General features: G+C 39.3%; 1 protein-coding gene across 1 annotated transcript in view; it reads right to left on the bottom strand.

Annotated features, from left to right (window-relative positions):
* ell (elongation factor RNA polymerase II) overlaps window positions 1–23968 on the bottom strand; it is a 38478-nt gene extending 14510 nt beyond the window's left edge. Inside the window, exons 1-3 of the mRNA XM_038716151.1 lie at window positions 23769–23968; window positions 8014–8058; window positions 440–561 (exon numbers count right to left, since the gene is read on the bottom strand). Coding sequence (XP_038572079.1) covers window positions 440–561; window positions 8014–8058; window positions 23769–23903 — 302 coding nt within the window. The 5' untranslated portion in view covers window positions 23904–23968. The remainder of the gene's footprint in view (window positions 1–439; window positions 562–8013; window positions 8059–23768) is intronic.
* Between the last annotated feature and the right edge of the window lie 218 nt (window positions 23969–24186).

The raw sequence follows: 24186 nt of genomic DNA, 5'->3' as shown, positions 1-24186 counted from the left end.
CATTTGAAGAATAATGGGCGAAAGGTCAGTTTTGATTTAATGCTGTGTGTCCCTTGCCCTATTCATTTTCAATAAAACAAGTGTAAAACAGTGATACAGGCAAAGTGCATCATTTACCAGTGCAACGCCAATAAACCTCAGGGTTACATCTATAAATCTAATAGCTCCTACTTGGAGCCAAAGTCCCAATTATGTTCACCATGGGTATATGTTAAACATCTTAAATCAAAAGGTCCTCCTGACCATGTTAAACAAACAGATCGCTTGGAAACACTCGTAAGGAAACTCTGTCGAAAGATGGTTTATTATTGACAAGTGCTCAAAGACCCGTAAGGTAATTTGAATGCTCAACCACAGGCATACATTTGACATTACAGTTTTTGTGTGTTTCTGACAAAAGGAGAATAAAGGTGAGTGAGAGTCAGTGGTTGCTTTTTACCTTGTGATGTACTGCTGGATGCAGTCAAAGCTGCCCTGGGGGTTATCTCTGCCCACATTTGACAGGTAGAAAGTAAACGTTTGCAGTTCACTGGAATTTTCTGACCGTGGTATTGAAATTTTCTGTTGAAGAAAAAAAGAAAAAAAGAAAAACATGAACTGTGAAATAAACATGATAACCCTGTTCTAAATTATTTGGTGTACGAACAAGGACTCCGAGGCTGCACTGATATCCACCAAACACAGACAAATACAGTTCAACATCTTACACAGAACATATTACACTCCTTATAGACTAAACAAGCTTAATGGTGGGATCTCGGTCATGTGTCAGATGTTGAATGTCTACTGGGACTCTTCTTCACATGCTCATGAGTTTGTTGGAATTATGTTATCACAATCATTTTCTGGTAACGAAGCGCTGCCAGCTTATAAATTAACTTTTGCAAGTCAGACAATGTGCGGGAGTTTCTTCGCAGCAATCACAACAATTTCTGAAATCTCAATCTTACACTGACTTTGATCTTAAAAGTTCAGATACTGGGTGAAGTCAGCTCACTTAAAATGATTCATCATGGGAAGCATTGTATCCTGCTTACAAGCACAGCAGCGCAAAAAATGTGGAAAATGGAAAAAATTTGTTTCATTTCAGTGCGGAAACGATCAACTTCTTTTTATAACACTCCTGAGAAAATACTGTATTGTGTCAGGAAACAGCTACGAACTTTGTATCTGGCCCCCTTTTCCTGATATCCCCTCACGGTTAGACCATAATGATATATAATGACATACTTCTATATTTAGGTTTATTATTATTTTTAGATTTTACTTATCATATATTGTTGCATTTCTACCTTTGTTAATACAGAATATATCAATTATGAATAATGAAACAAATGTACCATATCCATAACTACACAAAAGAACAAGGCCTAAGTTACTACCTTACTTTAAAACACAACAAAACTATAGTTACTCAAAAGCTAAATTTTTCCACTCTTTCATAAATTTGTGTGTTCTCCACTCTTTTTTGGCCCTGCATATTGTTATCACTTAGATACTTTTCAAACAAGCACTAAAAATGGATTACAAACTGCACTCCTCACCCTATTTGTAGACTTAAAATTCTCGTTTTTCCTTTTACTATAAATGAAGTGGTGTATACATTAAAAACCTGGCCCTGACTAGGCAAAACTGTGAAAAAGCCCCAAGCATTTTCTTCCAGCTTGTTTCTACTAGGCTAGTCTATGCACTGCGTGTCTATGCACTGCACTGAGTGTTCCTAACTGTGTTTCCAACGTGTGATTGGAGGAACCACAGGTAAATTACTAACAACTATGGTTGGTATTTCTGCAGTCTCTGGCCTTCGACACAGTTATGCACACCCTATTCCACCCACAAAATGACCTTCTCCCACACTGCAGGTGTTACTTTTAGAAGACTACAGAGGAAGTGGAGTTAACCACTATGAACTAGTGCTCCTAACCTCTGCTAACATCTAATCACCAGCAAGTTGCTGGACACTTGCAGGAAATATTCTGATATATAAAAACATCTCACTGGATGAAAATGGTGAAAACATTTTAATACAGTGCAGAGAAGTCTGTAATCCTGAGACTGAAATGTGAAAGAGAGGGGAGAGAGAAACCACTTGGTGACCAACTTGCCACTTGACTCTACCAGATTCCACCTAAAAATAATTATTAACACCCTATCATTTGGTTGTAATGTGAAATAATTTGACAACTACAGTTCAAGTAGTTTAAGACTACTGCTGACCCCTGCTCAGCTCGGTTTTTCCTCAGCATGAATTCAAGTGGTGACACAGCCAAGGACTGTGCACTAAGCCAGGGTAACAAAAGATAGCTGAAATTACCTATTAGATGGTTTTGAATCCTCCAGGACATGCCCTCTTGACTAGTGAGGGGCTCATTGCCAATGACTAAATCAGAGGCTGAGTCTGTGACTCACTGGCTTCTTCATCAGTGCTGGGGCTGATATTCAGTCAGACTGTAGGTAGCTCAGCTCACCAAAGGTCTCAACATGTGTGAAGGCTGTTGGTGGCCAACTATTTATTTACAGTGTCCTTTAGCTGCCCTCCTAGAAGACCTGTGCTTTTAGTCATTAATAATGTTCCACTCCAGTATAACAACCCACACCGCCTCTGCTGAAGTCTACCATATAGAGATAAATCAGTAACTGATAATTTGAAAATACAATCTATAGCGTAGTTTTGCTTTTTATTATCGTCATTATTATCACAATTACTAACAATTAAAACAGTAAGACCCTCCTACACCACAATGTCATGGACTGGTCTCTACAGTTTGCTGGTAGACATTTATCATGGTAGGAGGTGGAGACATGTTTGGCAGCAGAGGCAGAAAGACAAAAAACAAAAACTTGAACTTTATCCCCATCACACAGTTCGGTCTGAGACCATTGTGATGAGGTGACCTGCCTCCGGGTAACAACACATGTTACTTTATAAAAACATTAACATTATCTGAATTATCCTGCTGTTTAATTTCACTGCTGCTCTAAGCTTGTTTCTTGCCGAACAGGAACTGAGCAGCATTCTTTGCTAAGTCCTACATTATGTTTGAAGCTGCGTGTAAGCTATGGACGTCAAACAGCAAAATAGTTCTTGATAGCCCAGTCGTGAAGCCGTTTCCACACATATTCACTTGAATAACTGCTTTCAATTTAGTGTTTGTTGTATGAGGGTGTTAGAGGCCATGTCCAGTCTCGGGAACATTAAACATGATGAGGCAAGTTTGATTACATGAAATATAGCCTATGCATGTGGGAAGGCGATCGACAGTGATACAAGCTGCTGTGTTGTTGAAAAGCATCTAAATTTACAGCTGGTACAATTACTAGACACTCGTGTTCTTGCAGAAACACAAAAAGGACACAGGTTGAGTGTGTGCATCCAGAGATGATCCAGAGGAACTGACTGAAAGACAAGCCTAAGCCACAGTCTATTTGAGCACTTGGAGTTGCTGACAAGCTAGGTCATGTGCAGATAAGGTATGCTTGGCTTGATTTTGATGTGATGCGTAATTTGTATGTGTTCAATTTTGATGCTTGAAACGTTTGTTTTATGTTCTCTCTCTCACTCACACACACACACACACACACACACACACACACACAGTAACTTCAAGCTAACACATTTGTATACCAAAGTACTTTCTCCTCTTAAGGAAAACAAAACATGTTAAAAACAGTTTAACTTGCAAGTTAAAAACCTTGCATGCAACAGGATCTGTTTATTAAAGCTTTGAGAGCTTAAGCTCTGCAGTTGCCAGAAAACCTAGACAAAACAGAGCGGGGGGGGGGGGGGGGGGGGAGTCAGAAGAGCACACATTAAGAGCATGGAGAGATCACTTATAACACAGGCTGAAGGGCAGGGACTGACAATGAAACACACCCTCTCTACCAGTAATAATCCCCTTTATACAATGTTTTCTAAGGGTAGATTTTAAATAGGCTGTCCAACCAACTACTCCTTGTTCTGCTGCTAGCCTCATCTTCTCATTCTGCATGGCATCTAGTTTGAACTAACATTGTCTGTCTGTGGTCTTTGGCTTGAGGAAGATAGAAAGAAAAGTTGAGACAAAAAGTAAGAAGAAAACTAAATTGAACAGGTGACACTGCTGGTTTTCTAGGCTGAAAAGCCGTTCAGAAAGCTCTCTGTCCGACTGACTGTCAGTTAAACATGCTAAATTGCCAAACAGCAGTGGATATGGGTGGACTAGTGTCAATGGTGGCAGATACATCAAATTCTGCAATCGACATTTATCCACGTATACTCAATGATCGCCCAACGACCAAGTCACACAACAAACAGCAATTCAGAGAGACAGACGGGGAGGGTGGAATGTAAGACAGAACAACAAGTATAGATCTTCTCCATATATTCAGTTACACAGGTCAGAATCTGCCATACTCAAAAATACGCACACAATGACACGTGAATAAAATGTGAAGGAAACCAGAGGGTGAATACAGGCTTCACCAACCATGTTGAGGTTTTTCTGTATAAACATGTTTTATGCAACCCATGTGTGTTTTCTCACCCCAACCTGTCTTAAAAATACCTGCCGTTCTTTTCTAGTCATTTTATTTTTCTAAAAAAATATACATAAAAAAAAAGTGCAAGAAATCTGGTATGTGTGTGCGCACTTTGTCAGAGCTCAGGGAGAGCTGTACAAGATGAATGAATATGACTGAATGAATATGGGATCTCATCGTGACAGCCAGGCCATCTGCTATGCAATTAAGCCGCTTTCACACTTCTGACTAGCATTTTGATCTTAACAGTAACAGATTTTCCTCCATGGAGACCCTGCTGCATCAGTAAAAAAACATGCCTTACTTATTTTTCTATTTCAGCAGCCGAAAAACATCAGATAATAAACATGAAGTCTCACGTCTGACTTGTGCAATCAAACATGATATATGCGTGTATACATATGCACATGGTTTCGACACATTTCAATGTCTGCTGAAAAGAAGGAGATTTACAGATACAACTGACACTTTCACTTGATAATAAAGTATTAAGTTGAAGTAAAATTGATTTTACTTTATGATAAAGCATTAGGTGAAAGGGTATGAGATGAAGAAGATGGAGTCTGGCTCTATGCAGGGTTGCAGTGTTCTGCACTGCACCATCCCCAATTTTACACAAAAATATTGACAGCAGGATGCCTGCATCAAATAAGACTCCTGGAGGAGGTAGTTGCAGATGTGTGTGGAGAATGAATACCACTTGGGCATTCTGTTAACACTCAATAAAGACTTGATGAAAAACGACAGACTAGTGTAAATAATGACTTTCTATTGTAAAATCTAGAAATCACGGACCATAGCAACAAAATACACAGACCTGAACAATCATATGCAATACCTTACAGTCAACAACATGCACATCAAACAATGCTTGTTGAACTGCTATGCTAGGCTGCCGCTGCTTAAGGTCCGTCTATGAGAGAGAGCAAAGCATTCATCGGATTCCCAAAGCAACACACCTAGACTAAAAAACACATTCAGCAACAAGCTGTGTGCATCACACTGCAGCATAAACATAAAGCAGTATCGGCAGAATGAGGTGCTGTGCTATAATGTGACAGTGTGTAAGTAGTTTTTGCTTTTTATCTGTGTGTCTTGGACATGAGTGTCAACTTAAAGAGTAAATTGCTTATGTACCTGTAAGTCATAATATTAACAAGTCACTGCTCTATTTATTTCTCCCTGCATTCCCAACTCTGACCCTTTTCCGTGAGTGGGAATTTGCATGTTCAATGTTGAATTTTAGACTTGACATGAGTTGGAAGTCTATTTATGGGCTCGCTACGTGATGATCACAATTTTTTTAAGCCAATTCATCCATTTTCTGCTGTTTTTGTACAACTTCTCTCTCTTTTCATTTTGGCCATCATGTAATTGTTGGGTAAAAACATTTCACCAACGTCACTGCTGAGATCAGGGGATATGGCAACTCTAAAGGTTCACGAGGAAGCACTTTAGGGTGAACACAACGATCCTCCTCCGGAAATTGAGAAATATGCAGAAGTTTAGATGCCGACACTCAGTGTAAGACCAGTGTAGCAGGCAGCCATTAATTAATAATTAATCACCCTTCTACACCAAGGACCCACAATCACCTTGCATTTTTCAATATGGCGTCAACCTGTACCGGAGCATTTTATATTACATTTGATGACCAATGAAAAACCAATGTACAACCCTTCAAAAGGAATGGGTGTAGAGTAGGCAGAAAGGTTGAAAGTGAATCTGTAGGGAGGGAAGAATTAAGATAGATACAGCATAGAGATGCTAGAAACCCTATAATTGCCGGCCTAGTGACCATGTTTATAGTAATGTCCACAAACAGCCTATTAAGACAACCATTTAGAAAGAGATGTATCGCAAATTAAATGTTTGACATCCAAAGGGCTGCTTCTTTTAGTGATTTGCCTGATGTGTCCAAACAGAGCTGAAACCTGCCAGTACAGAAGTGCACATGGACGATCTAATTATGTCAGACTGGGCATGCTCACACATGCAAAGCCTGTCTTCTGCCCATGCAGGAAGCTGCTTGTGAGCATTAGGATGTTTATAGTCTTCATGGGTAGAGTTAATTGCTCATACAAAGAATACAGGCACCCTAGTATGAGTTTTGTCATTATCATATACTGCAAAAAAACTAAAATCTTAGTTAGATTAATTATCTTAATTGAAGGCAAAATATACTTGTGTTTTGTCTGATAAGATATTTCTTCTTACCAGGCAGCTTTTATGTTAGAGAATTTCAATTGTTTCAAGTATTTTTTGGCCTTAACTAGCGAGTGAAATACTCTTGTTCTGGTGGCAGATAACTTTGCTTATTTTAAGTAATATTTCCCCCATTTACATGCTTTTTTCCCTTGTTTTTGAGAGCTCAGTTTTTGCAGTGTAAACAAGCAGGTAACGGTTGTAGAAAAACACACTTTCTTGGATTCTAGGTCCAAAAACCATGCACAAGCTACTTTACATTGCCATTTCTTTTGTTTCTTCTCTTAGCAGACCTTCTGTTTTTATTGACGCGTCCCTATTGCAGCAAAGAAGCAAGGCAGGGAGCAATAACTTTAGCTTTGTTGTGGTGATGCACATTAGCAGCTACAAACACCTGCAGCTTTCACTGTGCTGTCTCGAGTCTGCTTTGCCTTTCCTTCAAATCACTGTACAGCATCCTAGAGTGGTCTGAGAAACTGGTACATTAAGATCAAATTGCATCACCAGCCAGAGTTCCTGTCTACTATAGACAGAAAGGGGGAAAAAAAAGATTTTTACAAAGAATACAAACAAACATGATCCTTCCTTTATCTTTCTACACTACATCTTACACCCACACATGGTGGGAAAGATACACTAACAGAACAAGTGAGAAGTTATGAACACCAAGGCAGCAAACTTGACATTTTAAAAAGGAGGTTTAGAAGTATTTTTCCTGCCATGCAAGAGATACTGTAGGGCCAGGTTAACATTTGGCACATTAGGGAGCCACGACAAAACATACCAAATCTTGTGGACAGTAGCAACAGAGGCCGGGAAACTGATCAGGTCTCAGTGACAGTAGCGCAGTAACATCAAGCAATTGTTGACACAGTGCATGACACATATGGCAAAAAGTACATCAATAATTACAGAACAGCTATACCAGCATCTTCACTTTAAGACATAGAACTGAAGTGTCAGCTTGGAGGGAAAAAATATCTAGCTTGCAGCTGACACCAGTGTTGGCATAATCACATGTCTTGAAAGTGTGTGCGCGTGTGTCATTTGGTGTTTAAGCTATACATGGCTCTTGAAATTTTGAATTTCTGTGTTGTAAGTCATGATGAATGTAAATTAACTTCTTGCTCTGACACCTGAATTTTCAAAAAGGTGTTAGCAGCTAATTGTGGCGATTCAGGAGGCCAAATATAATAATAACCTATGAAAAAAATTCACTTATATTCATTATTTCTAGTAACAAACAAAACTGTATGCATTGGATTGGAGGAGACCGATATATGTTCTTACCCCTTGGTTTCCATTAAATCTGATCAATGGTTGTGATGACAGGACCTACAAAAGACAAACAACAGCATTGTTAAATCATTTTCACAGTAAACACATTCAAACATTTCATTCAGGCAAATTTCCAGCCAAGATCTTACAGATTCCAATAATGAACTACTTATCTATGTGTTTAAGTGTGAGCACTTAAGACAAGAAAGACAGTGGAAGCATTACATTATCTTCTCTGGCATGCACCAAGTGCAGCAATATCAATTCATGAATGGCTATTATGAATTCATTTTTTTCCCCCCTCTTCCTTTGTTTTCAGCAATAGGAAAGAAGAACAGGTATTTTGCATCAAGCTCCTACATAAAACCAGTTACACACAGGCTGACTGATAAAGATTTACATACAAACCTTTGTTTGAGATGTTAACCAGAGAAACCAATTTTAATATAATTTTCTATTCAAAAAAGGTTTGAGATTACAATTTCAAATTTGCATTAGCTCAGTTCACACCTTGAAGACAAATACTCCCTCACTTTAGTACTGTGTATTTCTACAAGATGATTTTATTTCCAAGAACTATTTGCCCTTTTCATATATGAAAATCCAAGCAATGTTTGGGTTCAGTGATTAAGTCCTATTCAAGAATACATTAATAACATTAATAACTGATGCAATTTTCTTACATTTATGAGAAATACAGTGCCATAGAAATGCATGTGGTTAAACACGTAATTTGTTAACATGCCTTACATCAGGGCTGAAACAAGAAAACAGCTGAAAAAAAAACAAAAAAAAAAACACCCTTCTCAGTGACTTGTTTAGTCTATAAAATCAGTGTTTCTCAAAGCCCAAAGATGTTTTGTTGTCCACATCCCAGTGATATTCAGTTAATTGTCAGAGGAGAAAGGAAACTAGAAAATACTCACATTCAAGAAGCTGAAATCAGACAATAAATACGTTTTTCTTTTCTTTAAAAAGATTACTCAAACCAGTTAATTGATTATCAAAATAGTTGGGCGATTAATTTAATCGTCAAAACTGAACGATTAATTGTTGCAACTATAGTAAACTGAATGTGTTTGGGTTTTGGACCGTTGATTGGCATTTTACAGATTAAATGATTAGAGAAATAATCTGGAGATTAATCAATAAAATAATTGTTCGCTGAAGCCCTAGCTTACATAAACACAAATCTGTAGGGATTTGTTTTTGTTTTGAGAGTTATTGTTGTTGCTCAATGTCCAGAAATGCTTAATTCAGTGTGACTAAAGTTAAAAAAAATTAAAATAAAGTAAAAAAGGTAAGATGGCCTAAATATAATAAATTACAACAGGCAGAACAATGACCTGCAAGTTATGTCTGTTTTGGAGATTAAGGAAAAGAGGAAGGGCTGAACAGGGTTTCTACTTTGTTTTCAGTTGTACTCAGCTGTGGAGTTACTCAAAGCTAGGCCTTTTCAACTCAGGCTTATTCAACTGGTGGCCTGCGTATCACTCATTCAATAAATATAATTTAAAACTTAGGGGGGGAAAAAAAAAAATAAAATAAAAAAATCACACGAACGGATATGTTTTCCACAACAAATTCTTCAAACCAGCAGAGTGCTCCTGTGCTGTCAGACAATCATAAACATGCATTATTGATGATGAAAGCCCTCTTTTTAATGCTGCTGCCTGCATAAAAACAAATTTTTGAGTCTCCTTCATTAACGAGCGTTTGCATCGCTGTTTGTGGATTGCCCTTGCTTCATATGAACTGGCCTTCACTGCCATCGCCCAGTCAAACAAGTACAGTATCTCTCATCAGTAGCCTAAGTGTGTAGGCCATGACTGTCTGTGTACTACTAACAATACTGATTCTCCAGTTCAAGGGAAGGGTTGACATGCAGTGTTTAAATTAATATACGTCACAGCAATCCTTTTGAATTTGAGGTCCAGTATTTTTCTGATCCAGCATTTGACAAATTGCATTTATGTTTTGATATTTATTTTGGTTATATTAATGGAATAATTAAAAGTTATCTTCCGAATAAGCATAAATAAGTTGTTACATTAATTGACTAATCGATTTGTTTATTAATCCAACGTTTGCACACAGAAAGAGCTAAGCTAAAACAACCCGTCTTTGCAAAATAACTATCTGCAAGAGTGTTACACCAGACGCTGTGTGTAGGATGTCAGACGCATAGTGCTGATTATAATTTGTTTTCAAATATATTTTACTGTTTAATGAAATGCAACAAACTGAACTATGAGAGGAACAACTGTGGCACTGACTGTAGGAACTAAACATTCATCATAAACATCAAAAAGAGGAAGTTAGCCTTTTCTTCCTTAGTGGATCAAATGTGATCAAGTGAGAGAGCTAGAAGTTCAAGGGAGGGCCAGCCCATTAAAGACACAACGTGCTTTATATTCCTACCTGTACTTGACCCAGAGGTATTGAGCATGCATACAAACACCTGTGAGCATCTGTCTGCGCAGAATCACTTGCATTTCTCCAAATCAGTGCTTGGTGTCATTTACACCCAACCAACAGAAGCCATGTGGCTCACATTAAAGTTTGAGCTGTGTATACTACACGGGCCACAATTCTATTGCGTAACATGCAGACATTGTACGACAGAAGTTATAACTAAGTTAAGTTATAACTGTTGTTGTGATTTGGCACTATATGAATAAAACTGAATTGAATGTAAAGAGGCTGTACAAATCCTGCCCAAACCATACTGCCAGAGCTTTGGAGGTTGCAGCTAATTCCTCTCGCATTACTGTTGCTAACGTCTTTCACCAGACACATGGGGACAACACCTCCCTGCCTAAAACAGTCACTGAGTCTGTGGCGAGATGCATTTACATTTATGGCTGTCCAGCTTAGCTGGAAATGCTGGAGTCTGAGAAATCCTTCAAAAGGAATATGAAGTCAAGCATGTTCAATACCATTTAAAAACACACCCACTCACTTCGCCACCCTTCCCTTCAACTGAAATCCCTTACTCACCAGTCACTCCCTTTCCACTCTTGCAAGTACAGCAAAGTTTCAATTGGTACTGTCACTGCTATGATCACTACTGTACTACTAATACAACAACAATCCAACACCGTTTTCAACAGAAGCGTTGCTGCAAGTCAAGTTGCAGAAATTTGGGAAATTGCTTCCATTTTATTTATTTTTTTATGCTGCGCACAAAATATTTCCAATCTTTATATCTAAGGTTCGGTGAGGTGGTGGTTTGTTGGCATTCTTTATGATTGTGGTTAAAAGGCCAAAGTAATGATGATGGCCTTCATAGTAAAGAAAAAGCTTTTGCATCAAACTGTAGGCCAAACTCTAGCGGACAGGCTCCGTCTCCAGTCGACCACATTAGTCCAGAGTAAAATATCTCAACAACTACTGGATGGCTTTCTATGAGTTTACATACCTTACTTAGGCTAAACCCCTATGAGGGCTTTCACATGACATTCATGGTCCCCAGAGGATGAAGCCTACCAACTTCCATAAAAGGTTGACATTTGTGTTTTTTCTGAAATGTCTCAAATATTGGATTAATTGCCATACAATCTGGTACAGTCATCCATGTTACCCTCAAGATGAATAGTAAGCTCTTCGGTAATCGTTTTATTTTTATCTTTTTCGACATCATCATGTCATCATTTTCATTGTTCAACCATGATGTGCATGATATACCTCTGAATTACAATCAGATAAAAGAAGAAAGCCACCGTCTCATTTATCTTCCCAACAGTATTATATTGTGTGACTTTGCCCTGAGCTCTGAACACTAAGAGCCTATCCTGTAACACCAGACCTTTCATGGAGCCATGCTCCCTGCTCTACCCCTGCAACGTTTAACACAGCACCAGTTTTAGCACTCCCACCCTGTACCCCCCCCCCCACCCCACTCAATTCCAGCACTGCTAACATAATGCTACCCTCAGCCTGTTCATTTGAATGGGCTGCTGACATGTCACTATTCTCTGGGACCTGAGCCCAGAATATTCCACAGAGCTAACCTTGGGGACGGAGTATGGGTCCTGACCATGACAAGGCTGTGGATGTTCCCACATGCTGCCAACCAGCAACAGAATGGGGATCAGCTGGACAGGGCATGGACTTGCAGCCCAGTAGCCCGTAATAAAACTGAACTGATGACATTGTAGTTCAGGTCTGTTTCCTACTACAACAAACATTTGCCTTCAGGCTGTGCATTCCCTTGCAACATTTTACATAAAAAGCTCATTTTAAATCAGCATGTAGGCTTATGCATCGTGGCGCAACATCAGCCACACAAATAACCACCACAACATATATTAAAACCAATAATGTTACTCCAAAGATCCGTTATGTCAAAAAATTGTTTTAAATCGGCATCTATACAGGACATTGAAAATTCAAAACAGTAACTGGCAAAACAATGAAAAGGACCGTATATTAGCTGTTGTTGAGCTTTTGATTGTATTGTATGTTTTTATTTTAATGCAAAGTCCTCAACATGCTCAAATTGTTTTGCCCACAAGGTTTCCAAAGTATTTTTTAAAAAGGTCCAGTGTGTAATATTTCTGATCTAGTGACAGAAGTGCAATATAATATCAATAACTATGTTTTCTGGTGTGCAGTTAGCTCAGTTAAAGCGCAAGCGCAGGACTCTCACCTAGAAGGTTGCGTGTTTGATCCCACCTAGGGACAATTTTTTTTCCCCCTCTTCAACAAATGTATTCTACAGCGCATGTTTCTCACATTACAGCATGTGCTGCAGTGTTTGATCCGCATCAATCAACCTACAGACACTTTTTCCATTTCCCCAGCATCTCCAAGCAGAAGACATTTAGGGGAATCACGTTTTCTGGCGGCTCTTTCAGAGGCAAATGTCGTTCAGAATTTTCAAAATAAAAGCTCTCAATTCAACTCCAACTAAAGCATTATAGCAAACAAGCTTCATGGTCTTTTATTTTGTAGGCAAAACTACTAAAGAGGAAGTGACCATGTGAGTTACTGTTGCCGTCATGACTGAGGTCCATTTCAGCACCGCTATCAAAGCACCATAATCTGGCCGCGTGCCACATATTATGGCTGGCAGGCAGTTCTGACGAGGGTCCATAATCAGAGAGAACAAAAATGTTTCCCTTCAATGTTTGTATAAACTTCATCCATTATGTGGTTTATAATGGACTGTGGTGCAGAAGCAGTGACAGTGTTTCATACTCTTGGCTTACATTTTCCATGTTGTCTGTCAGTGGCCAAGTCAAAACAACATATGGTTCTACTAAATAATTAAGTAAATATAATTTCTTAACCTACCTAATTTCTTGCCTGGCTACTCTCTGCTGTCTCAAAAGACGACACTTTTTGTGCCGTGTCACCCACCGTAGCTGTCCTCTGCTCTTTGAAAGGGTAGGGGGCAGTGGCAGACTTGACAGTTGTTTGCAATTTGCAACCTCACCGCTAGATGCCACTAAATCTTACACACTGAACCTTTAAAAGAACTGAGAATAAGAAAGCAGAGCCTGGATTTAACTTGCAAAACTTGCTAGGGTTTATCAAGTGCATGACACTGTTTTACTGAGCATAAGAATTGCCAGCTAGGCCATCATTTCCCTGAAACCTTACTGAAAACATTCCCATGGCTCTCAATGGGCCCATTAACAGTAAATTACAAGTTGCTATATTGAGACAATATTGTGTTGGTAGAGAATGAATTCACTTCTTAAAATCCAATAACTATTTATAAGCCAGGAGGTTTGTTTATACAAGAAACTGGGCATAATTCATAGAAAATTATCCAACTTCTTCATACAGACATATAGAGTAGGTCAGGTCAGTCAACTAAATAACTGATAAATCGACTAATTGTTTCAGCTGTACTTGTCTAAACTGTTGGGTAATTTAATTTATAAAAAAAACAAACAAAAAAACACATCGTTTTATATATGCTTCAAATGTTCTGTGTGTAAAAAATAATTTGAAAATAAAACTGTCAGATAAATATAATGAAGTAAAAAGTATAACATTCCCCTCAGAGATCTAGTGGAGTAGAAGTACAAAGTGGCATAAAAAGAACACACTCAAGTAAAGTACAAGTACCTCAAATTTGTACTTAAGCAGAATAAATGTAATTCCTTACTGTCCACTAATGCAAATGATATCCTCACACAGGAGTGTAACTCTCTACTCAGTTTCAGGTTGCACTGCCAAAGGATTCCTATGTTTTGTAGTAGATGCACACAGGAATAGCCATGTCTAAATCCCTATGGGTCTGGTTGTGGCACCCAAATTGTCAGGTGTTTAGTTGCATCACTGTCACCCAGATGAGATGTTCCACCCGTCTAGGATTTCAGAGGTGGAAAGAGCACTTTGTCCCAGGCACTCTGCAAGAGTGAAATGGTACTGGGTGTCCGTTCTCAATATGCAGTGCTCGAGCATCAGTATGTCCTGTGTGTAATGTTGTGGTGTTCAAGTCTACTCCTTTAAAATATCTGACAGAAGCGTGTCAGATGAGTGTTTGAAGTAACACTCCAGCTTCATTGGACCTACTTGTTGGTGTATTTACTGTAAGTGGCTCTTCATTGCCAGACAGAACCCTTTGAAGCTTTTTAGTGTTTTCCATCTTGTGAATGCTGAGCTACCTTTGATCTTGTGCATGAAATGGCAACAACGCACGTTTCTTGTGCGCACCATTTCTTTGTTATAGGAGTAGGATCAGTGCATTCATTACACTATCTTTTTTAAATAATCAGCAGCAAATTTTAAGTTCCCACACCAACCCTGTGTCAAAAAATAACAGTGTCTTTGCCTTACATCCTTATTAGGCTACGCCTGTTGCACCTGCTGTTTTGTATCAGCTTTGTCCAAACTCCAAGATGAGACCATTGTTTTCAGATTGCTCCACTGTGAAGGGCTCAATTTATTGTGGGCATAGCATTTTACTTTCACATAGATGTATCAGTACTGAACTTTCCTTAGCTGGAACCAAACAAAGAAAGGCCAAAAAATGTGGGTATTGCATCAATGCGGTACCAGCTTCATCACAAATGAGATATTTAGCAGAAAACTGAAGTGAGTCTCACTTTTCCCCCTGAACTTAGTAAACAAACTGCTTTCTTACTAAAAAGGTCTTTAAAACAGCTGTCTTCTAGTAATCCAGGGCCTTGAAAAAAAGTGATGTGAAAGTGGTGTCTCAGCATGCATTCATAGCAGATTGAAGAAGGGAGCAATCAAAAAGAGGGAACACACAATTTGACGGATTCAAAAATTTGTTATAAACCTCTTACAAACGCTTAAATTTGACTTAAATTCACTGGGGTACTGCTGTATGCTATACAGGTATGTATCCTGATCTATCCTGACGTTTCTAGCACCACACCATAGTTTCTTGTTATAATGTTCATATGCCATTTCATCACTAAACTCTCTTTTCAGGCGATAAATTAACTGTGAAGAATATTGACAGTTTCACAAAAAATGTTTTGTGAATCAAAAATGTGCCTGGGCCATCAAACAATAACCTTGTCTTAGCTCTTTACTCATTTAGCAGAAGCTTTTATCCAAAGCGACTTACATTTGAAGAACATACAAGCATCAATACAGCAAGAGATCTACAAGTGACAACCGTTTGAGATCAACTTACCAGAAGGTCTCAAACGGTTAGCTGAAAATCAAATTTACTTAACCTCGAAAACCAACGCCAATGTCTAATAATTAAGATGCCCATTCAAAAGCCTACTTCACGTTTTAATAGCTGTCGGAGTCTCATTTCTTGGTCTTACAAAATGAAAAATAAATTAAAATGCCTTGCTTCTATAAAAACAGTATGTTCAAGTACAATTTCCATGGCAAAGAGCTGCTGCAAGCCAAGCACGGAAGACAATTTTCATTACTAGTGTGACCACTGGCATCAGGTGAAGTCGGGCAATTAGGGAGTCTAGCAAGTCTATCAGAGGTTATATATATCTGTCATTTATAGGTCTGGCAGGTTATCTTGTAGTCAAGTGAAATTGAAGATAAAAACACAGTCCCACTGCCGCTGGACATGAGAAATGTTGTTTTCTTAGTGCGATTACCATGTAAAATGAACTGTCACTGGGCGGACAACGCTGACAAAGATAAACACTTTGACTGAGGGAGAGAGGAACATTATAAAGAAAACAAAAAGGAATCCCCTTACATGATCAGTCTTTTCAAATATGGAGAAGCCTACATTGATTTAGCAGAGATTCCTTATAGGTTTGGCCTAATTTAAGTTCTCTGAATCGACACAACAATATTTCAGACATCAAAGTTTGGACACTGATTCATTACCGTTACTCCCATACCGAGTGACCTAATAAAACTTGTAGGTGCATAAACTTGTTCTCTGGCTGTAGTCAAAATGTTACACTTGTATCCGTTTTCAAGCATTGTTCTGTTCCAATACTGGTCAAAAACCATAGGCACAAAGCACATTTGTGGACCAAAGACAAGACACAGCAGGTCAGGGATTGTGCTCTGTGTGCAGTGACTCCAGGTTGACATGGTCATTGTGGCAACCCTGCCACAGGACAGAGGAACACCATGACATTTAGAGTCGTATTTGGCCTTAGTGTTTATGGTCATCTCTTGCGGTGTCCCGTGATCTGCTGAAACTGGGGTGTCAGCATTCCTTAAAATAACCATAGCACTGGCAAAGGCTGACCAGTGTGAAGAAACAAAATCCCCACCCGGTCTCCATACCATCCCCATAGGGTAGAGAAAGGAGGTAGATAACAGCCAAACAGACTTGGTGTAAACTATATAAAATGCTTAATTGTGATTATTTTGTCTGATATTGCAATTGCGGAAAGTCAAAATGTCGAGAATGAAGTCAACAAGATGACATTTTGAGATCAAAGTTTAAATGGTTCTTCAATTTGATTCTCATCATTGCGAATTTATTCTCATGTCTTTATTCTGGACATTTCAACTTAATTCTCGAAAAAATAAATAATATTTTCATCCTTATTTTTCCCCTTAATGTGGCCCTAATACTCTGTCGTACATTGAAGAGAATGATAATTTACATAATTTTTTTGTCATCATATTTTGAATATGATTATGATAGGATGTTTGCGGGGATCTGTATGAAACAGATGTTTTCTTAAGTCTGTAGAATACGATGTGTATGCCAGGACTTCTGTGCACCACAGCAGTATTTAATTTAAGATGGTATTTTTACACACCTTTTGCCTTAAACAAATATTGCACCTCCTGTGATATGAAAATTGCAATAGGTCATATTGCAATTTCAATAAGATTTTGATTAATTGTTCAGCCCTACTGTGTAAACTGACCTCCTTAGTGAAGCCATTTAGCAAGTTCTTGACTGAGAATTGATGTTCTGTTGCACAAAAAGCTCTGGCATCTGACTAAAAAAAACCCCCCAAACAAACTGTAATTTAAAATCTGGAGGGCTTTCAGATACTTGATTATGCAGAAGATGTCAATGTTTCATCCATGAAAACAAACAAATTCCAGGTTGTTTACCTGGTGAAGAAACCAAAGAGCAAGCCGAGTAGATCAGAGGACCCCTTTTCTGTGGTGAAAAGCTCATCCAACAATATAGAGACTCAGTTCAGTTCCCAACAACGTAATCTGAGTATTTCACATCTCATTCACGGAAGCATAAATGAGTTTCTGCGAGGACAATTTTGATAAAAACTCAACAATTCTCCATTCTGTCATTGACTCGCCATTATTTGACAGGCATGACATGTTTACTGTTGACTTGTTTACCTGGTCCCTTGTCTGTCACCTAAACGTCAGCTTTTATTTTCTTAACAGCTCATTATTAGAAAGAACTGAATTAAAGACTAATTTATAATTATATTAATTACAGTTACTTGTAATTCATTCCAGGGCTTAAAATGTAAATGCAACAAAAAATAAATTTCCAAAACACAAGATGGACGCCACTTCTGTGATGGAAGTGCATGCATGTTCATGGGCAGCCTTTGAATGTTTTGATTTGAGACAAGCTTCATATTTTAATTCAAAGCTTAGGTTTTTCTTTTTGTGAGTTTTCTATGTTGAGAAATTTTGAATAACAGCCACATCATTCACAATAAAGATGATGAAAACTCTACTGAACTACCGAATCAAACAATTTAAGTGTTTTCCCAAGACTGTGCTCAGTGTTTCCTCAATTTCACGTACGCCACTACTAAAAATTTCCCACGATCATTAAACTATGTTCTACAAAATGTTTTCACTCGCACACTGTGCGAGCACGGCAGCACTCAATGCTCGGCTCGCTTCCTCTCCTCTTTCTATGCAGAACATACGTGACAGATGGTGTTATAAGAGCAGGTTAACTCTGAATCAGGAGGTGCGTAGTGAGTGTTTGATTGTCCGAGTGGCAGAAAGTGACGGTGATCGCGAGCGGAGGAAAATATTCTGGCAGTAAATGGACGGTGTCTGTTACAGTGTATTAGCTTCTTAGATAAATGTCAGAAGCTGTAAAATGAAGACACAAAAGGCAAACATGAACAGTCGTATCTATAATGATTCTGAGGTCATATTAACAGAGTTTTCCTGCCGTTAAGGCTTAGGGGTGATGCCCAAAACATGCTGTGCCATAACTGTAAAATCACTGTGGAGCAACAGAACCAACCAAATTACTTTCTACAGATCTAAAGGTTGTAGTTCCTCCAGTAGACTGATCTTTGGGTGTTGTTTATTTATTATCTACTCTACTCTCCAACTATTTGTTCAGAGATATAGTGAAAATAATTGCCCAATATGATGTGAAATTACATATTGTAATGCTGTTTGTCCCGCTGCTGAAAAAAATCCTACAGGAAACACTGTGTGCTGTAACAACAGTCATCCAGAGACGCAATTATAAAAACTTTTATCCGTACTCTCTCCATAACCTTCAGCTTGATGACGCTCCAATAGCCTTAGTCATTTCCTTGCTTATGACACAGCCAGAAAAAAAAAGTGAGTCTCTGGGCTGCCAGTCGAGCAGCAGGAGCTCCAGTTCACTCTGCACTCAGACATACCAATAGAGTAACCAGCTAACACTCATGTCCAATACAGGAAGAAGTCAATATACACTACCGCTACGTGATGACTGGTGTGGCATAACACGGAAACACAATGAGAAATGCTCAGATTTTCCCACAAGGCTGTAATACAGTAACACTGACTATAGGACAGCTTAACTGAATCAGCTTAGCATCTCATCATTTAGTTAGTTTACACTGAAACGATATCAACAAGCCTGTAAGAATTTCTTGTTCTCAAATGATGTAGACCAATATACTGACTTTACAATGACACCACTGGATACATTTTTGTTGCTAGCTAGGGTCTGCGATTGATCAAAGCAACTGTGCTGGAACAGCCCGGTTATTAGCTTCCTTATAAAAGCAGGTGCCTGCCTGAGTTTACACATTCCCCAGTCAAACAAAAGCAAAACTGGGGTCATAAACATTATCAGCTTTGTCTAATTACATCCTTGACCACCACAACGTTTACACTGAAAGGCCTGTGTCATTCTGTTGCTCTTTCCCTTCCTTTAGTGAGTTCCCAGCTCACCCCTGCTGTTGGCTGCCAGCCCTTCTTTGAATTATGAGGAAACTGGAGGGGGTTCAGCTCCCCTAAAACGTACCCGAGCCACACAGAAAGCAATGTGAATTTGGGGTGGTGGCCTGTGTGATAAAACTTAGCCCTCACTTTTTATTAATAAATGACATTTCAACTTATTTGAACCCCTACAATGATTTTTATAAGAGAAACAAACTAACTCTCTCCACCAAAGCACAGGATCTAAGATAGCCTGAACATGGACATAGTGACAGAGCATTGCACTTAGCTTCAATTTCTCAGGAGAGTCTTTTGAGCTCTTTTGCTTGTTTTTAGTTTGCATAGGGTATATTTTTCCAAATTCATGACCAAGCCTAAAATAAAAACCATCAGCACAAGCAAACAAGAAGCCCAATGCTCATATTGATGTTACTCCGTTGTGTAACAAACCTGGTAGACATCAAACCACATTTTTTTTCCTCTGTATGTAAGATGATATCTTTTCTTAAACTGTGTTTGTACACTTGTGGTCTGTGTTAGTTGAGACACTATATTTGCAACACTCTGTGCTCGTAATGTTGGGCATGAATTGTTGTCTTTGAATTTCAATACGCTACTTGTAGGCCTATAAACACATACAGTATAATGTAATTAATTTAGATATGCGGCACACCTGCATGCCTGTGCATAATTACTGAGAGTCAGATGAGTTGTTTGATGTATGCTCATGTATCATCCGTGATCGTGTGAAGTTACTGTGACAGGGCTGCAAAGAAAAGCTGTTAATAGTCACGATAACAGTGTTTATCGTGTCTTATGTGTGTCTGATAAAAGGCAAAATACAATGTATTGTCATGCCAAAGGGACACCCTCTTCCCTAACAAAAAGACAAAATGTGATTGAAGCATTTGTGCCAGCTAAGTTGGAACGTCCCCAAAACGGTGCAGCACACGCTTGTATCACCCTGCTGCTCTGAACGTTCACCACAAACCGAGCACCCACTACTATACCATGCAGACATTTGATTACTCAATAGCCCTTATCTGGTCAAAATGTGAAGTAAAGTTTTTCTCTCAAATAACAGTGAGAAGGTGATTCAGTGAGCATACAGTGAGCAATACAGCTCAAGTGCCTAGCAAGCCCGCAAGTCTGTACAAGAGGCAGTTCTCAACTGAGGTGCACCTTCACTGTAAAATATGATTCCAACTCACTTCTTCCTTCGTCCATGTATACACCAGCTGCACTAGTAAAAAAAGCCAAACATTAAATTCCTGTTTATGATGTGCTAATCAATGTTTAAAACATGTATTCCTAACATATTGTGAAAATTAATTTGAATTTAATGTGTCTTTGTGGAGGTGCAACAATGGTGTTTAAGATGGGACAGTATTCTACTCCTCAAGGAAAGCCCCGCCAATATTAACTTCATAGAGACTAATGCAGCATTCAGACCAAACCGAATTTAATCCATGCAACGCTCTCCTCGCGGGGATTTTATCGCTGGACAACTGCTGAGTGTTCACACACACAACACGATAACACGAATAAACACAACTTGCCATTACTACAGCTGTATGAACCCAAAGTAAACATTTCGCTGTGATTAAATAGCAATAAACAGATCAAACTGATGCCGAAATAACTACAATATGATGCAGATTTGTTAAACATGTGAATTTATGCTTTGGCAGGTCTGTCATCAAGACAGTAGGACAACAACTTCTAAAATGTTTGTTTTCGAATGGAGTTCTGATCGATCAGGGCTATGCTATGCTAACTTGGTCACAGTAAAGTACAACGATAGCTGGAATAAAGTTACAGACACATGTTTTCTGAACTCACCAGGTAGTTCAACCTCCTTGCTTTTGTTTTCTCCCAACAATGTCCAGTTTTGTCCGTTTTTTATATAAATATGAAGCAGTAGTCCAACAGAGCTAACAACACTGGAACCGGATGTGCACGGAATCTAGCTGCTGAGAAGCTCGAGTGAAGATAAATACGTTGTAATCCCAAAAACTAAAGTAGTTAATTTAATAAAAGCAGTCTGAGCTCCGCCCGCGAGTAAACGGCGCAGTTGTCAGAGCATAACTACGGGTGTTTATTTGTCCAAAAGCTGGAGCACTCCTCTCCCAAGTTTAGCAGCTCTCCGCCGGCCAGCAGAATGTCACTCTCGCTCTGCCTGGCCCTCTCCACAAAACACTCTGAAGCCGTCGGTGAGTACGGACAATCTCAACGTTGATAGGCTCTCGCGACTCAGCATCAGGCGAATTCCTTCGCGTTGCCTTTGCGTCGCCAGCACCGCCCCCGTCGCGTCGTCCGACAGGAATTCGCGGCTCTACGCATCTTTGCATCGACTTTGTATGTAAACTCACTGCCCCGAACGCATGCTTCGCTTTTGGTCTGAAAGTACCATGAGGCTTGAGACAATCACAGGTGTCCTGCCACCAGATGAAAAACAACAACCTATTCTAAATCACATGCATTATAAATTACAGGCAGTGGTGCTTATCCTGCATGTTTTTTTATGTTTTAGTCAAAATAATGATCCAATTTACCTGACAGTAGCCCTGAAAGCTGATATAGTGAAGGTAATGTAATGTGCACATGGTAATGTAGGATAGGTAGGGTACATTACATTTATTCATTTAAAGCAACTACAATTGACATATGTCAGAGGTCGTACACCTCTGGTGCAAATAGGGGTTAAGTGTCTTGCTCAGGGACCCATTGGTGGATGTGTCATAGTGGGAATTGAACCCAGGTCTCTCACACCAAAGGCATGTGTCTTTTCCACTGCTCCACCCCCCACATTATGCAGTTTTCCATTTTCAAATTTGGGATAATGGCCAAAGCGTTATAATCATCAGCAATGCGAGTTTGTTGCAGCAGTACACACATCTGTGTTTGCATGCTTCATGTTTCAGCCTAAAAAAAAGCAACAATTTTCTTCTGAGCATTCACATGCACTAAACAATTTTGCGAAATTCACAACTTAAAGAAATACTTCTCAATGCAAACATGTAGCAATAATGTGCACTCACCTAAATGTGAGAATGGTTTACACACAGATCCTTTAAAGATGATTTGCCAATATAACTACTGTAGCTACAATATCTTTAATATCATCAATATCTATTGAATATTTTTAATAAGCACTCTTCCTACTACTAGTCCCCCAATTAGCTGTCATAATTTATTGTTCTGGCTTATCAACTGCAGTCCTGCTGTACACAGCCACTGAAGCAGGGGATAAGGCCCTTTTCCTCTGGCCTGCCAGGTTTTCCCTGTCAAATATTTATAGAAGCTGAAACGTTAGATGGCCATCATCTAATGTTACAGAAGAGTCCAAGCAAGCAGCACAGATCCTTTCAGAGCCCAAACTTTGAACTCAACCTCTTATTTAAAACACCTACTACTGAGAAACAAATTGTTGAATCTACTGTTTAATAACTTTGACGCACTTCTAAAAGCTGTCAAGTGAACACGAGCCTTTAGTGGCAGTGAGGGGGTTGGGAATGGAGATGGCTATCTTTCGCATGAATACTGGGTACTTTTCCAAATTATTCACCATGTTGTCATTAGATACTCAACCAGGGCAACGCTTCCCTTCAGTTAACTGGGGGGAAAAATTTGTTAGCGAGAAAACAGGGCTTACATATCCAACTTGCTGTTCCCATGATGTGTAGGCAGCCGCTGGCTAGTTTGGTTAGCAATGTTTGCCAGATTGTTTTTTTTGACAGCTTAACAAAGTTTCTGGAAACATCTGTTCACACAACACAAGTCGCTTCATGTTTTCAGTTAGAAAGGTTATTAGAAACACTGTGGCAAGATAGGTTAACAACAACACCCAGTTAAAAACGGTTGCGCCAACTAAAACAAACACATTTATACAATGAAATAACAGCTAGGACTCCGAGTATCCAGTAGCTCTGAGCGGTGAGCTGGATAAATGACCGAGTAACGTTACGGTGTTCAACAGTCGGTGTGGAGAGAGTCTGGGTGTAGCTAGAAACGCCGGACCGGCTACCGAACATCCAAACACCGGTCAGCCTGGCTTTTGATCGCTAAACTACACACTTATCAAGCAAAAGCCTCGACCAGCCTGCTGTGTATGAAGGCAGCAGCAGCAGCAGATAGAGTGTGGACTGACCTCACTCCGCCTGTCACAGCCGCCCGGACAGACTTTAAACGGAAACCATATTGGCATAGTACCGAAAAGGGCCGTTTACCTTGCTGCTCTGGTAGCCTTCGAACGCCTTCAGTGCGCTGTCAGTGAGTTTAACGTGAAAGACGGAGACATTGCTACCGTTGCTCACTCTTCCACAGGACAGCCCGTAGCACTGCTCCTCCTTCAGCGCCGCCATCTTGCTACCGTTCCCACCACGCGCACGGACGCACTCTGTCGTAAACCGAGAACTCCCGTTGCTTTTCAATGAATATGACCGCCGCCGACGAAGTCACTGAGCAGTAAGGAAGCCCTATATAGTCAGTAACCTGCATAATATATAACAAAATTACATTTACACTACAGCAAACATACAGTGTAACACTTCAGACATAACACATTGATATAATTATTATAGTAGTATTCTGTTCGTTATTGACTTTTACATAATTTACATTTGGACACAATACGTGAATCACACG

This window comes from Micropterus salmoides, unplaced genomic scaffold, assembly GCF_014851395.1.
Source record: "Micropterus salmoides isolate LMB-PRFRI ecotype aquatic unplaced genomic scaffold, ASM1485139v1 Ms_hic_scaffold_13, whole genome shotgun sequence".
NCBI lineage: Eukaryota > Metazoa > Chordata > Actinopteri > Centrarchiformes > Centrarchidae > Micropterus > Micropterus salmoides.
Note: the sequence above shows the minus strand (reverse complement) of the source record. Positions and strands in the feature narration are given on the sequence as shown.